At 42.4% G+C, this 15,484-nt stretch overlaps 1 protein-coding gene across 1 annotated transcript in view; it reads left to right on the top strand.

Annotated features, from left to right (window-relative positions):
* Positions 1-14,942, top strand: part of MSH3 (mutS homolog 3) — a 94,471-nt gene extending 79,529 nt beyond the window's left edge. The window contains exons 21-24 of the mRNA XM_030968778.1: positions 9,976-10,162; positions 10,985-11,114; positions 12,896-13,070; positions 14,543-14,942. Of these exons, the coding sequence (XP_030824638.1) occupies positions 9,976-10,162; positions 10,985-11,114; positions 12,896-13,070; positions 14,543-14,651 (601 nt within the window). The 3' untranslated portion in view covers positions 14,652-14,942. The remainder of the gene's footprint in view (positions 1-9,975; positions 10,163-10,984; positions 11,115-12,895; positions 13,071-14,542) is intronic.
* The last annotated feature ends 542 nt before the right edge of the window (positions 14,943-15,484 follow it).

Raw genomic sequence — 15,484 nt, 5'->3', positions numbered from 1 at the left:
AAATAGTGGAGGAGTTTCATCCCCCTGACCGCTGGCCTTAGTTGGGTCACACAAATTCCAGCCACCAAGGGCCAATCCCACCATGTGCCTTGGAGTGGCTTTTCTGACTTGGTTGATGGGTTCAGTATAGGGAGAGGATTTTGATCACTTCAAGCAACAACCGAACAACTGAGAGCCTTTCCAAGTGAAGGTCCTGTTGAAAATTGCATTTGAGGTCCATGGGAGTGTCAGCTGTGTGCTCCCAGCTGTGGCTGAGGTGACACAGCTCAGGTGGCGAGCACACCCCCCCTTTGCAGGGTCAGGGAAAGCGTGTGCACACAGGCTGTGTCCGCCCTTGAGGGGACACCCGGGTGTGTGCAGGGCTCAGTTTGCCAGGGCAGTGTCAGTGACCAGGCTGTGGCCAGTCCCAGACCAGGGGCTGCAGCTGCTGCTGAGGGCAGAGACAGGAGCAGCCAGGGCCATTTGGCATGGAAACAGGGAAAGGTTCTTCCCCCAGAGGGTAACTGCTGGCACTGCCCAGGCTCCCCTTGGAATGGGCACGGCCCCGAGGCTGCCAGAGCTCCAGCAGAGCTTGGACAGCACTCCAGGGATGCCCACGGTGGGATTGTCAGGGCTCTGGGCAGGGCAGGGGTGGCACTGCGTGATCCTGTGGGTCCCTTCCAGCTCAGGGGATCCTGTGATCAGTCCAGCCTGGGTATTTCACCCCAGCTGAGCCTGGTTTTGTGTGACACTTTGCCTTGAAGGCACCCAGAAGTGGCCATGAGATAATCCTTCTTTTCCAAGAAGCAGAACTGGTGTGAGGAAAGCTCTCTGCTCCTGCCTCCCCAGTGTTTGGACAGAGTGACCATGCAGGTTGTTTACCTACTGTTCATTCCAGGTTAAAGAAAAAATGGTATTATATCACCAGCCAGGGTCTGTGCACAAATCCCAAACAGGACAGGGCTGCAGGGAAGGTGCCTTGAGCTGTTTGATTTTCCAGCATCACTCTCATTCCATGGTGATGACAATGGGAAGCTGCCAGCAGCTCACATCCCAGGCAGCAGACACAGAACTCAATGGCACAACTCACTTGATGAGTTTTTTGCCCAATCACACAAAGCAAAAGCACACTGACAGTATTTATATCTGTACAGTATCTATTCTATATTGACAGTAGTTCTGTCCAACCACTGTAAGCACAGGTACCTGTGGTTAAACAATGCTTGCTTATTTCAAATGCAATACCTGCTTGTGAGCCTTCAAACACAACACACAGAGCTCCATTATTAAGCTTCAACCTTCCTAATATCTTGCTAGATAAACTTTTCTGTAGCTTAGGGAGTTATTCTAGACAAGTGTTAATACACAGAGCATTGCTCTATTTGTCCTTTTCTACTTTTTACATAATTTTTCTGCTGACCAATCAATCTCATGGCTGGTGCTTAGCTCCAATCCCAGTTCTGCTGTCTCTGAGGCCTGCCTTTTGCAGCTTTCCCAAAACCTCCGATTTTGTGGATTCCCACAGTATTACTTATACATATACCTGCCTTAACATGGTAACACTGATGAGATTCAGTCTCTTTTTATCTTTAGGGAGCTGCTGGAGCAGCCAAGACATTTCCTCAGTCCCTCTAAGAGGGAACTTGGTGCTGTTCTGCCAGCTGGGGGCTGTACTTCCCTTGCTGTGCCACTGCTCAGGTGGGATCTTCAGCTGATCTGAAACCCACTCAGACCAGGTGTGGCCCATTCCACTGAGGTTTGTGAGTGTTGCACACACCTCACGGGGTAAAAACCTCGCAAAACCCACGTGGGAGGCAGCATAATGGCATTAAAAAATAAATCAGTGTTTGAATGCCTGCTCGAGTGGTGTGCCTGGCACTGCTCATCTCCATCATCCTGTGAGCAGAGAGCCACAACAGTCACATGCATTTGGGCTCACAGAGATGGAAGGGGAAGGGGCATTTGTGTCCCAAAGTGACATTTCTGGTATGACTTGCCTACAGGCATTGTGGATCCTGTCACATTTTTTTCCTGTGCCTTGACTGTTGTCACCTAAAAGAGATTTATGGGGCAGAAACTAAGGGAGTGTTTGTGGCTGTGTCTCTGTAGGATTGTGCAGGGTAAATGGAGCCCTCAGCCTCTTCCCCATAGCTGGAAAGAATTGCTGTTAGGGCTTAGAGGACGGTTTAGAGATGGAAGATTTCTTCAAAGGAAGCTAAAAAGAACCCAAGAAAACTCAGTTCTCATTACTCCAGACTTCTGGAGAGGCCATGTACCAAACAAGCCATAGTACTTTCTTCTGTATGGTTTATTAAAATGTCTGTTTTTCTGATCTGTAAGTGGTGGAATTACTCTCAAAAAGGTCAGGCCTTATAATAGATGTATTGTGAGTGTTACCTCCCTGAATGCATTTACAGCTATTTAATTCTGACAAGTTGACAAAGTCATATTGCTGTTTCACAAGTGTGTGGAGCTGAAAGAAACAAGTAGACAAACATTTTATTTTAACTGGATGAAATGTGCATACCTATGGCATTATCACAAATTTCAATAAGGTTTGAAATCATGATGGAAAGCAAATATTGTATGAATACCTGCAAGCATTTGGACAACTGACTTGGGATGCTTGTATTTTATTTTTTCTTTTCTTCTATCAAGTTTGAAAGATACTTAAAAAATGGCTTCCTTTAGATTACTTTTAGATTTACTTTCAGGTTAAAATGTTTCAGGGGTTGCTAAGAGTATATTTTGTAAGAACTCCTGAGAAAATCAGAAAGCACAGGATGGAGTGGGTATGTGAAGCAGGGAAGAGAATGTTCTGTCATACTGGAAACTGAGGGGAAGATGTTCTCCAAGTGCTTTTTGCAACACATTGAGGCACATCACGTGAGAACAGAAGCAAAATAATACTCCTAAGTATTAATGGATGTGACTGTTCCATTGATGCAACCTCTCAGGCAGAAGGCATTCTCAACTTTTTGTAACTAGGCAAACCACGTTACACTTAATTTCATTCAGCCAGTTTCATTGGCTTATCAGAAGGGAGCTGCACAGGAGAAGCACAGAGGGGGAAATAGTTGTATTTAAAATAATAAATTAATAACAAGCTCCATTATTAGAAATTGTCCTAATTGCATAGGAATAGGCAAATATTGCCTCTCATTTTTATATCACTTGTGAATTTTTCTGGTTTTAGCTCTAAAGACCAGAGTCTTACATTTTAAAAACTCCTTGCTTCCATTTATTTCTTTATAAAGCTTTAATGATTTATTTGAAACTTACAGGGCAAGATAAATTAAGATAATTTTTCCTAGAAATACCAGTTAAAATCACAACACCTCAGACAAATGAAGACATTCATCTAGGCAGCTTCTTCATAATCAGAAGAATCTAGGCTGTGAAACCAGTGGGGAGGTGACAGCAGTGTTTGGCAGGTTTTGCAGGTGTGTACAGAAATCACCAGGAGATTGATCGCTGAGTCAAAACTGTGGAGGAGTTTATCTCAGCTCAACAACTTGTTTGTACAGAGCCTGGTTTTGACCAGAACTTTGGGGATTTTTTAAGAAGTTCTTTAAACCTGAAAGTAAATGTTTAAATCATTCAGATCGTCCTTTGGAAAAAAAAATTAGAACAAATAGAGGAAAGTCTCTCAATTTGCCTGGAGCAGTTAGACTCTGAAAGATAATGGTCAGAAAATTAAAAAAATCAAAGGTACTTTTTGAGGTCTTTGTTTATTTTGTATGTATGTGGTAAAGCTTAGTGGTTCTGCCATGCACATTGATTTATTTATTGTGCAGAAAAGAAGGGAGCTGTTCTCACAAAGCAATCCCAAGTGAATGGCAAGCCCACATGAGATTTTTATATACTGACATGCCAAGAAAGTATTGTTTGTATTGAAAGCACAATGAGTCAGACCAACAGAACTTTTAGCTGTCAATAACCCCAAAGTAATTTTCAGAAATGTTACTTCTTTATGGCACAGTAATTTGCTTCATTTTGTTCCTCCTTAATTGTATTTTTGTTTACTGCCAGAGTAACAAGAATTACTTAAGCCTTTCATTTATGCTCACAATCAATCATGTAATTGCACCTCTGGGGTAAATTGTTCCCATCTTTTGGGGAAGAACAGGGTGCTGTATTAAGTACATTGCACCATTTTTTATCATGTGGAGATAGCTTTGGTTTGGATTAAAAAAAAAGCTAAAGTTGTAGTTCGTGTTGTTAAACTGAAGAATTATTTCGTTGTGTTTTTTCTATAAAAGTTGTGTCTTGGACGTATCACAGTGCATTTGAGCTGTAATTGCTTCTGACAGTGTTCTGTGGCTCTGTAGGAACAAGTTAAGCCAGGCTGTGCATGTATCTGTGGCTAATTTGGTGTCATGTCTCTGTTCATTTCACAGAAACATGCATCTGCGGTGTGAGGTTTGCATCTTTTATACATGGAACACTGCCGTGTTCCACCAGACAGCCTTTGGGGTGCATGCATGTCGTTGGGTAGAGTCTGACTGCAGACACCCCTTGTGTGTGCAGGGGCTGAGATGTGCCCTGGAGATGCATCTCGGGCAGTGCAGGGCACTGTTCACGCCCAGGGGGACTCACAGGGCACCTCCTGCTGCCCCTGATGGCTGGAGAGGTGTTCCCCAGGGTGCTGCAGGGGCCAGGGCAGGGGGAAATGTGCCTGCAAAGCTGAGCAGCTGCTCACAGCGAGGCTGTGTCCGAAACTCTTCCATCCTATCACTTGACCCAGTCACAGGTGGAATTGGATTGTCTTTGGCGTCCACAGGTCTAAAGGGGAAAAGTTCACTTGTGGTGAGTGCTTCAGCCATTGTCCCTACTCTGTTGCTATAGCTCCTGCTCTTTAATCCCCCCTGGCCTCAATCCTTCAGCTACAAATGCACATTAACTTAATTACCTTGAGTTCCCTCCCTGGTGTCCCAAGCAGTGAGTGCAAACCTGTGCATATTTGAAGGTGTTGATTTGTCTCTGTTTTTTCACCTTCTTCAAGCTAATAGTCATGACTCTCAAAGAAACACCTTAATTTTATAGTTTATAATATTATAAGTTATCCTTCAGCAAAGTGTTTGCCCTCACAAGCTGGTCTTTCTCTTGACCACCAGTAACATTTACACTGATAATTTAAAAGTCAGTGATGTGTTTGCCCTAAGCAATGTAACAAGTACTTTTAAGGAGTTCAGTGTTACTGAGAGTATCATAGCGGAATTTCAGAAAGCAAATTTACTGTGTGTTCCTCCCTAGGTAACGTGACATAACCTTTTGTAAAACCTGAGTTTCTGTTAGTCCATGAAGTGTAGGGATGAGGGGTGCTGGTAACTTCTGGTCCCGCAGGGCCTGCATTGACTCACAGGGATTCTGTCCTACCTGTCCTGTCAGTCCAGCTGAAGCTTTTGAAAAGATAGAGTGGGTGTTCTTCTTCCCTCCGGCTTTCAGGAAAAAAAAATCAATGCACTTCACCTCTTGAAAGTTAATCCTGTTAGAAATGTTTCTTTAAAACACAGGGGTGCTGGTGTGTGCAGCATTCCCCTGTGGGTCAGCTCTAGAAGGAGAGGATGATTTCAGTGATTATTTATTCTGGCTGCTTCAGTTACCTAGTGATACTGAGGAGGGGAAAAAAAGATTTAGAAACCACTGTGAAACTGAGTATTGAAATCACTTTGGACTTGCTTTTCTTTCTAGGATAACACAAAGTTTTTATCCCTCAGAGTCATTTAATATCTTCATTAATGTCTCAGTGACTGAGAGCATCACATATCTACAATAACGTGCAAAAGAAAAATGTATTTTACATTGAATGCATTCTGTCAGGCTTCTCAACAGCTGTTCTCCTTAATTATGTAACATACCATTGGTATTTCTTCACTTAAATTTGCAGATAAGCAGTTGTAGAGATGGTTGAGCACATGTGCATGTAGACTAAAAACAGGTTTATGTCATGAGCATCCTTTGATTCCCTGTCATCATCCATGGAACTTGGCACACTTCTTAGAAGTCACCCATGAGTAATGCAAAAATAATAACTATCCTGATAGCCATGCTTCCCATCACACTTCTTTTTTTTTCCTAATTCTGTAATTACAGCTTCTGTAAATTATTTTTCTTTCTGTCAGTTTTTGGTCTGCATCAGTGAGATCTTGATGGAGATGAAGAGGATGATGTACCAGTAGGCTGTGGGGGAGTGTGAAGCATTATTTTCTTGCCAGTGAGCTGTTACAAATTTGCACATGCAATCTCCAGAGGAATTACTTAATACATCTCCAGTGTCCTGCCCGTCCCTGGTGGGCTGCCTGTCCCCACTGCCCTGGCCACGCTGCTGTGCTGGGCACAGGCAGGCTGTGGAGAGCAGGCCCCTGCCAGGAAAAGGGTGAGCTGCAAGGCAGCAGCACATCTAGACCTCCTTTCTTGTAAACTGGTTATTTTAATTTAAATTACTCCTGTGCAAATGCAGTGATCTTTGAAATGACATTTCAGAGGGGTTTGTGTGAGGGAGTGAGTGGAATTGTAAAGTTACATTATAAATTTATTTTATTCATGGCGTTCTCAGAGTTATCTTTGAATCACAGAAAGTGATTTTTGTTGGTGCTGAGAATGTTGTACACCTTATTCCTGGAGAAAAAAGTAATTTTCTTTTCATGTTAATTGTTCTTGAATTAAGTTTATTCTTCTGCAACAGGTTCAAATTTTGCAGTATTTTAGGTATTTTGCAGTATTTTAAGTATTTTAGATGAGCTTCTAAACTCAGATGGATATTACTAAAATCAATGGGAAAACGTAGTGTAAGTTTGGGGTTTTTTCCCAGCATTAAGTATTCTGCAGACTAGGAATCAGTAAGTAGCACTGGGCTGTTGACAGCTGTGTGAAAATGAGGCTCTAGAGAATGGCTTTGCAGTCTTGTTTTCTGGGATTCATGTGGTGGAATGTTAGCACTGTGAGCTGCTGGGCTGCTTGTACATTTCCACAAACTGTGAGAGAGATGCACAGTGAAATAAGAGAGGAGTGAACTTCTGGGGCCCTCACTGTGATCTCAAACCCAGGCCAGCTCTAGGAACATGTGGGTTAATTTCTTTTGAGAGGTAGTGCAGTTGTATCCTCTAACTTACATTCTGAAAATTAACTTACAAAACATTGCCTCTCTGCTGTTTTTTTTCTGAGGCCTTTGACAGGAATCTTTCCTACTTGAACCGAGCACTGAAAACAGAAAATCCATTCTCTTCTTTTTTTTTTTTTTTAGTTTGCATAATAAATGGGTTGAGCACCATAAGATGAAGAGCTTTTAATTTTGCAGGATTTGGTTGGCTGTCAAAGAGACATTAAAACAAGTGTTTTCCAGCCAAATTGCATCTGCTGAGGAGTGATGGATCCAAAGAGACGCTGCTCATGCTGCCTGTCTGCACGTTCCTTGTGGGCAGGACTGGAGAAGAAAAATTTAATGTTTTAATGTATAAAAACATTTAGGAGGAGATCTGCATTAAAATGCGGATTCCAAGCCACTGAGGAGTCCTGGAGAAGTGTGGTGGGGTTTATTATGGCTGTTTTAAATGTGAAAAAAATAAAAAACCAAACCAAAAAAGGGTTGTTCAAGCAGTAGGTTTTGTGACTCCGCAACTTTATTGTATCAGGAATAGAGCATAATGGTAGGGAGCAATGCCTTGCTGCAAATTATCTGCTACTTTTATAAATGCAATCATCCACACTAAAACAGTTATTCCTGCTTACTTCTGGGATAACACTGCTCAGTATGTATGTTCAAAAAACAAGTGTAATTCTTCTAGTGTAAAGGATAGAGGCAGAAAGAACAATTTTATCAGTTTTCAAAGGATGACATTTAAGAGGTTTTATGTCATTTAAAAATGCGCTGGTTTTTTAATCTGTAGTTAAGCCCAAGTTGGATTTGAATGTTTTCAAAATGCTGGAAAGAAAGACTTCTTCTCCAGCTGTCTCTAGCAACAAGGGAAAGATAATACTAATTTCTCTTTGTATCTTGAGCATTTAGTGAGGAAGTTCAGGAAATTATTTTTGTGAATGCAAATTGGATACAAAGCAGGCTAAAATATTTTGTGGGCTCTGTGGAAATGATGCAATCCCAGAGCAAAATGGAAGCTCTGTGTGTAATCATCACAGGCACACAACAGACAGTCTGTGAGATGCTGTCCCTGTAAGGAAAAGCCAAGTAAGAAATGAGAAAATAATAACGCTGCTAATTGTAAGGTTGGAGACACTGAAGTTGTTCATTAAGGAGTCAGAGACTGTTCAAACATAAAAAGTATTTGTCATTCTGATTAATGTATTTGCAGTTAACAGTGTTAAAAAAGGCCTAAGTTATCCTGCTCTCTGTGGATCTGTGCAGTAAGGGGGATTTTACAGCAGAGCCTGGTGCCTGACCCAAGCTGGGAAAGAGGCACAGGGGTAGTGGGGGCACTGTGAGAAATTCACTAAAATCTTCATCATTCCTGACCCAGCATTTGAAAGGATTACAGTAGTAAGTGGCTTAATGAAATGTTAATTTCACAAAACCTCATTATCCTGAGTTATACACTTAATTCAGAGAAAAATCATGTACAGTTGAATTAGCTTACGGCCAGAATCACCTGTTTTTTGGGGTATGTGGGAGTGCAACTTGTGTGTGTGTGTTTAAGCACACACTCAATAAAACAAAAACTCAGTTTTCTCATATGCCCATCTCCAACCAAAAGTAGTTAATTTATAACTGAAGAGTTGCTTATTATGCAGTTATGCATGATAGCACAACAGATTTTCAGGGCAGGGACCAGAGAATATATACAAATCATAGTTATAATGGGTCCAGGCTGCTTGGTTTTAGTCAAATGCTCTTAGTCATAAGATCCTCATAAAATTATTTGTATCTTAGTGGTGCCTCAGGAAGTCACAGGAGCAATTATAATAGAGAGAGATCCAGCAAAAGAGAAAGAAACCACTGTATTTGGCTTCTCTTTAAAGGTTCTGATTGGCTCTAAATACTGTTGTGGCCAGCTGTTAAATTTGGAAATATAATATACTAAACCCATGACTTAGTTTCCCTTAAATCAGTGTGGCTTGTATGTAACTATATATTGGCTGATAAGAGTGAATAAATCCAGTTTTACGTCCCTCCTCCGTGGCATGCTGGTGATGACCTGTCTCAGAAGGGATGCTCTAATGTGATTAATGTAATTCAAAAGCAGAAATGCAAAAAAGAAATGGTCTTTCTTCAGTATAGAATGGGTATTACCTGCGCAGGTAAGGAAAGCTGCAGGAAAAGGGAAAACCAGGGTGGACTAACAACAGGTTTCTCACATGCAGACCACAAATTCACAATTTGAGATAGGGTTTGAGGGTTGCATGGATCTGAATCAGAGCTAGAACAGTTGTGTGGAATGTGGAGGAATTTGGGTGTGGAGCCCACCTGCCTGCAGGCTGCTAAGTGTTGTGTTTCAACAGAATGGGGAGAGAACTCTTAAAATACCTTTAAATCTTGTTTAAGGGCGCTGGTTAAGATTGTATACCTGTGCAATTAGGGGAACTAATGGTTATTTTGTTAGTGCTTGAAGGAGGTGGCTGCTCTGCTGTTTGAATGCACAAACACCCGTTTCACAGGAGCTTCCACTCCGTGTGGAAATGCCACATTGGATACCTTCGGGTATTGTTAGCATTAGAAACCCATATGAATAGAGTGTTGAACTAAACCAAAGGAGTAAAATTCACCTTCACAGCTACCTCTGATGGAATTCTTGTGAGCTGACTGGTCTGAAGTCCCAGAGATCTTTTTTGGGGAAAAGCAGGCTGCCTTGTGCTGTTTGTGAGGGTGGGAGAAGTGTGAGCTGGGAGACTGTTCTGGAAGGTGAATGTTCTGCCTGTGTTCTTCTCCTCTGTTTGTAGCAACAACCAGAGATTATAACAGAATGGTTTCATGCCCGTGATTATTGTTTTTCCAGCAGTAGCTGGCACTTGTAATGAGTTTTTGTGTTCTGTGTCCCGGTGCAGAATGGGTGCTGCAGACAACATCTACAAAGGCCGGAGCACCTTCATGGAGGAGCTGACTGACACTGCTGAGATCATCAGAAAAGCCACCTCGAGGTCGCTGGTGATTCTGGACGAGCTGGGCCGAGGGACGAGCACACATGATGGCATTGCCATTGCTTACGCCACCCTGGAGCATTTCATCAGAGATGTAAGTGCCCGAGTATTGGAATAATTAACCAATATTGCTCAGGACAGGAGGTGCCTTGCCTTGTCTGGCCCTTGCTCCTTGACCAAAAAGCAGCAACTGTGGTGTTTCACCCCAGAGACACCTTTGGCTGGCTGGTGTGTGGTGTTTCACCCCAGAGACACCTTTGGCCAGCTGGATGCTGCAGCTGGGTGCATGGAGACCAGCCCAGGCTTGCAGGAGCTCAGCTTTACCTTGGTGGAGAAGCTTTAAGGCCATGGTGAAGGAAAGGAGTCGGTTCTGATGGAGGGTTTGGATCCAGAGCTTTATCCTGGCCCACAGGCCTCTGAATGCAGCAGCAGCTCCAGCAGAACTCCCTGAGCCCGTGGCTGCTGCTCCTTTGAACCCCGGGGAGAGGGGCAGGGAAGGGGTGGGGAGCCACCAAGCAGGGACAGGAGGGGAGGGACAAAGGGACAAAGGACACCTGGATGGCCCAATGTCCCCCAGGGGCGGAGGGCATCTTTTGAACTTCACCAACCACACCACACCCTTCTGGAATGCCAGGATTGACAGACAGTGCTAGGAGGGGTCAGGGTGGGAAAGGAGAGCTGGCTGACACACCTGGCAAGGAATTATCATGGGAGGAACTTGGGGTATTGAGGTAAATCTTGAAATCACACTGCAACACCTGAGGCGCTGCTCTGTGGCGCGGGTAGGCCGCACTGGCCGCAGCCATGGAGGGAGGTGCCATTTCCCCTCAGGGGCGTGGGGAAAGGACAGCAGCCCGGCGAGGCTGAGCCCAGGGGACGTCAGGTGAGGCCCAGGTATGCTGTGTGTGTGCTGCAGGTGCAGGCCCTGACGCTGTTTGTCACCCACTACCCGTCGGTGTGCGAGCTGCAGCGGCTGTACCCCCGCGCCGTGGGCAACTACCACATGGCCTTCCTGCTCAGTGAGGAGGACACCACGCAGCACACAGGTCAGTGCCAGGAAAAGAACCCACGAACACCAGAGCTTTATGTCCAAAAAGGAGACAGAGGAGTTCTTTTCTTTATTGGAATAAAGGGAGAGCCCATTCTGCTTTCACATTTTTGGAGGATGCAGCCTCCTTTTTATCCCAATTTCCCAGCCACATTTCCCTTCTCTCTTTCCCTGTTTCTGAGGCACTTGAGAGGTTCAGACTTCCCAGAACACCTGATCCCAGAGATTTCCCTCTAATGTACAACCCTCCCTTTTAATTTTTAATTCTTATGGAATTCAGGGGTTTTTCTTCCCCACTGTTTCTTTCACCTTTCAATGTCTAATTTCATTTCTCAGCAAACCTAAAGTTTATTTGTAAAAGCAAATATCTTCTTCCATTCATGAATCAGTGGAATCCTTCCCATTGTTCCTTTTCTCTCCCAGTGCTGGTTTTATCCCCCAGCAGACCCACAGCTTGTTTGTAAAGACAAATCTCTCCTTCCTCTCATCAGCCACAAAGTAACTCTGAAGGTTATGCCTTTTCAGGGTACCTAAAAACAAGGGCCAGACTTCTCAAAAGCTGTTCAGGGCCACTTTCCTCCTCAGACCTTGCCAAATGCTTTTTCTTGCCAACCTGAGCAGTCCCCAGTGGCTGCTGGCAGCAGTTTGAGGGATCCCTCCGTGCTATTGATGCCCTTTGGGCTGCCTAAAAACAGGGGCCAGACCAAGGTAAGGGAATAAAAAGCAGTGATATTCATTAAAGGGCCTTCAGGTACATGTTGGGCAGACAAATCCCTCCCTCAGGGGCTACACCCAAAAATGGACCATGGGATTTTCACATTTTTATAAGTTTGGTGCATTTGCATATTGGGGGTTAATGTTCCAATCACAGCTACAGCTAATGAAGTCATTTACCCCAAATTTGACCCCCCAACTCACTTTTGTTTAATTTCTGGGCCCTGAGGCAGTGAGGTGTCCTTGGTTGCCAGGCCTGGAGAGGAATTGTTGTGTCTGCCCAAAATGGGACAGCAGCAGCTCACACTGTGTGTGGAGTTTGGAGTTATACACTAAAGAACTGCAGGATCACAAAGACATGGAAATTATAAAAGCTACAATTCTAGGATGTCAGTGTGACAATTTACACCTCACCTGAATGTGATACACCCACTGTCACTCCAGTCACACGTTTAGGGGGGTTGAAAAGTGGACATGCATTCCTTCACGTGTTTCAGGAGGATATCTGAGCTGGGGCAGGGAAAGATTCACCCATCCCAGCATCCAACTTCCCACAGCAGCCAAACACAAAGGATTAGGGAGGAGGGATTAGGGATCAAACATATGGCAGCTCCTTCTCTGAAAGATCTCACTGTCTGGAAACATTTGCTATTTATGGGCCTTCACGAGCAGGATGTGTTTTGTAGCTTCCAAGGATTTCATTTCAGCTGAGCTCCATAATTTAATATCGTGTACTTTCAGTGTCTTTGTCCTACTGTGTCAAGCAGCTCCAAAATTTAGCACTCTATGGAGTGAAAAAATGCATCTGATTGTTTTGAAACTGTTTTGAAACATGATGGCCCCAGTTCTTGAATTACAAGAGGCATCATAAAGGCCTGCTCACGGAATAATTGTAAAATTTTTAAATGTGTTTCTTTAATGACTTGCCATTGCTATTTGCCATTAACCTTTCCCCTGAATAATTCTTCATATTGTATTATCTGCTTACCTTGTAAGCTGATCAAGACAGGGGACTTATGTATTTGCCACATAGAGGAGGTTTTGAATTTGGTTTTATGTTTCTAGGATCTGAAGTGGAAGAGAATCCTGAATTTATCACTTTCCTTTATCAAATAACTAAAGGAGTCTCTGCAAGGAGTTATGGGCTAAATGTTGCCAAACTGGCAGATATTCCTGAAGAAATCTTGAAGAAAGCAGCTCACAAATCAAAGGAGTTGGAGAGAATAGTGAACATGAAAAGGTCAGAACAAATGTGATTTCTTTGTTTAATTATTTCCTTCTATAATACCTACTTACGTTCTCATCAGTGATAGTGAAAATACTAATGACTTTAATTTAGAAAGTATATATTACTTACTTTGGAACTTGAAATTGTCTTTGCATACCAAAGTGTAGAAGGAAATACAGACATTTTTATTCTGGTTTAACTTGAAAATAAATATTTATAAATTATTTTGATTGCCCCACAAACACTCAGAATTGTACTGAAACTTCTGGGGATTTTAATATTTCCCTGATATGCAGTTTTCATTCAGGGGTGTTTGTACCTTATATATTAGAGTAGTTATGAAAATTCCTGTGTGTATCAAGTGGCATAATGGATTTGTAAATCCTGTAACATTATGTGCACAGTTTAGATATTCATAACTGTTTTCACTGTTTCTTTTTTTTCTTTTGCTGTTATTTTCCATGGCAGTCCTATGAGCAAAATTCAAATAGCCCCATAAGAACATAATGAATCCAGATCTTGGTTATGTGATGGCTGTACCTAATCCTGACAGGATAATTTTACATGAGAACATTTTGACTACTAATTATTTATAGGTGCAAACTTTGAAACTCAACAGCACTCGGCACTTAACGACGTTTCTTATCCCCTCTTAATAAAGCAAAAGAGAAACTTTAGAAGGTACTTGACAGTTTATAAGAAAAATAATGCAGTGGCTTATGCTAATTGGAAATATCAGTCTGTAATTGGCAAAAAAAAAAAAAACAAACCTGGAGCAGGGTCCTAAGTGTGCTGTTCAGAGAGTGTGTCTGGTCTGCGTGGTGGGAACAGGAGTTTCCAGCTCTGGGGAGCCACACCTGGACCTGCTGTGGCACTGCCCTTGTCACAATACCCACGGGCCAGATGCCTTGTCTTGTTTTTTTAAATCACCCTCATATTGTTTAAGAAAATCCACTGGGTAACTTCATCCAGTTCTGACATTTGACAATTGATGTTGTCGTCGGCAGTGTGTGTTAACCCGTTTTAAATGTCTTGTAATTTGTCACAGCTCTTACAAATCAAAAAATGCTGAGAAGAAACAGGAAGGATGTGTGCAATCATTTGTATTGAAAATGTGTTTTCTTGTTGTGGTCCTGCAAATACAAATTTGTACAAACTGAATGATCGAAATTAAACAGGGCTAACTGCAATGCTGTTTATTTCCTTTAACAAGTAGTTCTTACCAATTGTTTATATAATTTTGTCAGTGCTGCTGGTGCTGTAAGTTAGTTATGAAAGTAATTTGTTGGCTGACCTACAGCAGGAACATGAATCTTAGAAAATATTAACTGGCTGTTTGAAGATCACATAACATTTTGAGCTGTGCTATTTTGGACGATGTATAAAATTTTGCAGATGACTGTAGGACTTTCAGGGTTTGATGTGCTTCACTTAAAAATGTGTCTGTATTTTGATTAGGGTTTTTTTTCTTTTTTCTCCCACAGGAAAAAAATGAAGTCCTTTGCTGAAGCGTGGAAGATAAATGATTCTCAGGAACTACAGAAATGGAAAAATATGTATGAGCCTGAGGATGAAAGAAAGGACAGTTTTTAATCCTCAAATCATGGTTAAAGATGGCAGATACTGGAGGTTCAAAATACATGTCTGAAGCTTAATGGATTTTATCAGGGTGTAGTTCCAGGTGCACTGAGTTGGCTTTTTTGCTTTCTGAGAGATCACAGATGCTGCATCATGTGTAACTTTCTCTCTCCACATCCCTTCCCTTTCACCCTTTTCCTTAAATGCAAACTGCCTAATGGGGATTGGTTCTAATTTGTTTAAAAACCATGAAAAAATATTGATAAATTATAAGGTAACTTTTTATAAATAAAACAATGTGTTTCACCTGTATTGTATTTATTTCTGAAGATATATTTGTGTGTGTTGGGAAAATGTAGTTGAGTCTCAACTCTGCTGTACAGCCAGCAACTGCCAACAGTGGTTACTATAAAGAGACTTTTTCCTTGTTCCCATATTAATGCCTTAAAAATTCACTGATTTTTAGAGCACCCTTTTTTCCTGGTCTCTTCCCTGTCTGGCACAGTCTGGAGAAAGACTTAAATCCAAAAATAATGTTGGGGTATGGTAAGGGTGAGTGAAATGGGCGATTCAGAGTGTGCAGCTGGCATCCCCTGTGCTCTGTCAAATGCAAAGTGAAGCTGAAAAATTCAGAAGGGCTTCTCAATTTTCAAATTTCCAGTTACCAGGGCCAAATTTCGTATGGGAATATGATATCCAAATGGGTTTTCCCTACAAATAACCAGTCTAAACATAGTGCTTGAAAATGTACAGTGATGCTGACATGCCTAAACCTCAGCAAATAATCTGAAGTATTATAAAAATAATGCAGTGGTGTCGTGGGCCTGGGTGCCCAGCAGCCCCGAGGA

The sequence above is a fragment of the Camarhynchus parvulus genome, chromosome Z, assembly GCF_901933205.1.
Source record: "Camarhynchus parvulus chromosome Z, STF_HiC, whole genome shotgun sequence".
NCBI lineage: Eukaryota > Metazoa > Chordata > Aves > Passeriformes > Thraupidae > Camarhynchus > Camarhynchus parvulus.
This window is presented reverse-complemented; position numbering and strand designations above follow the sequence as displayed.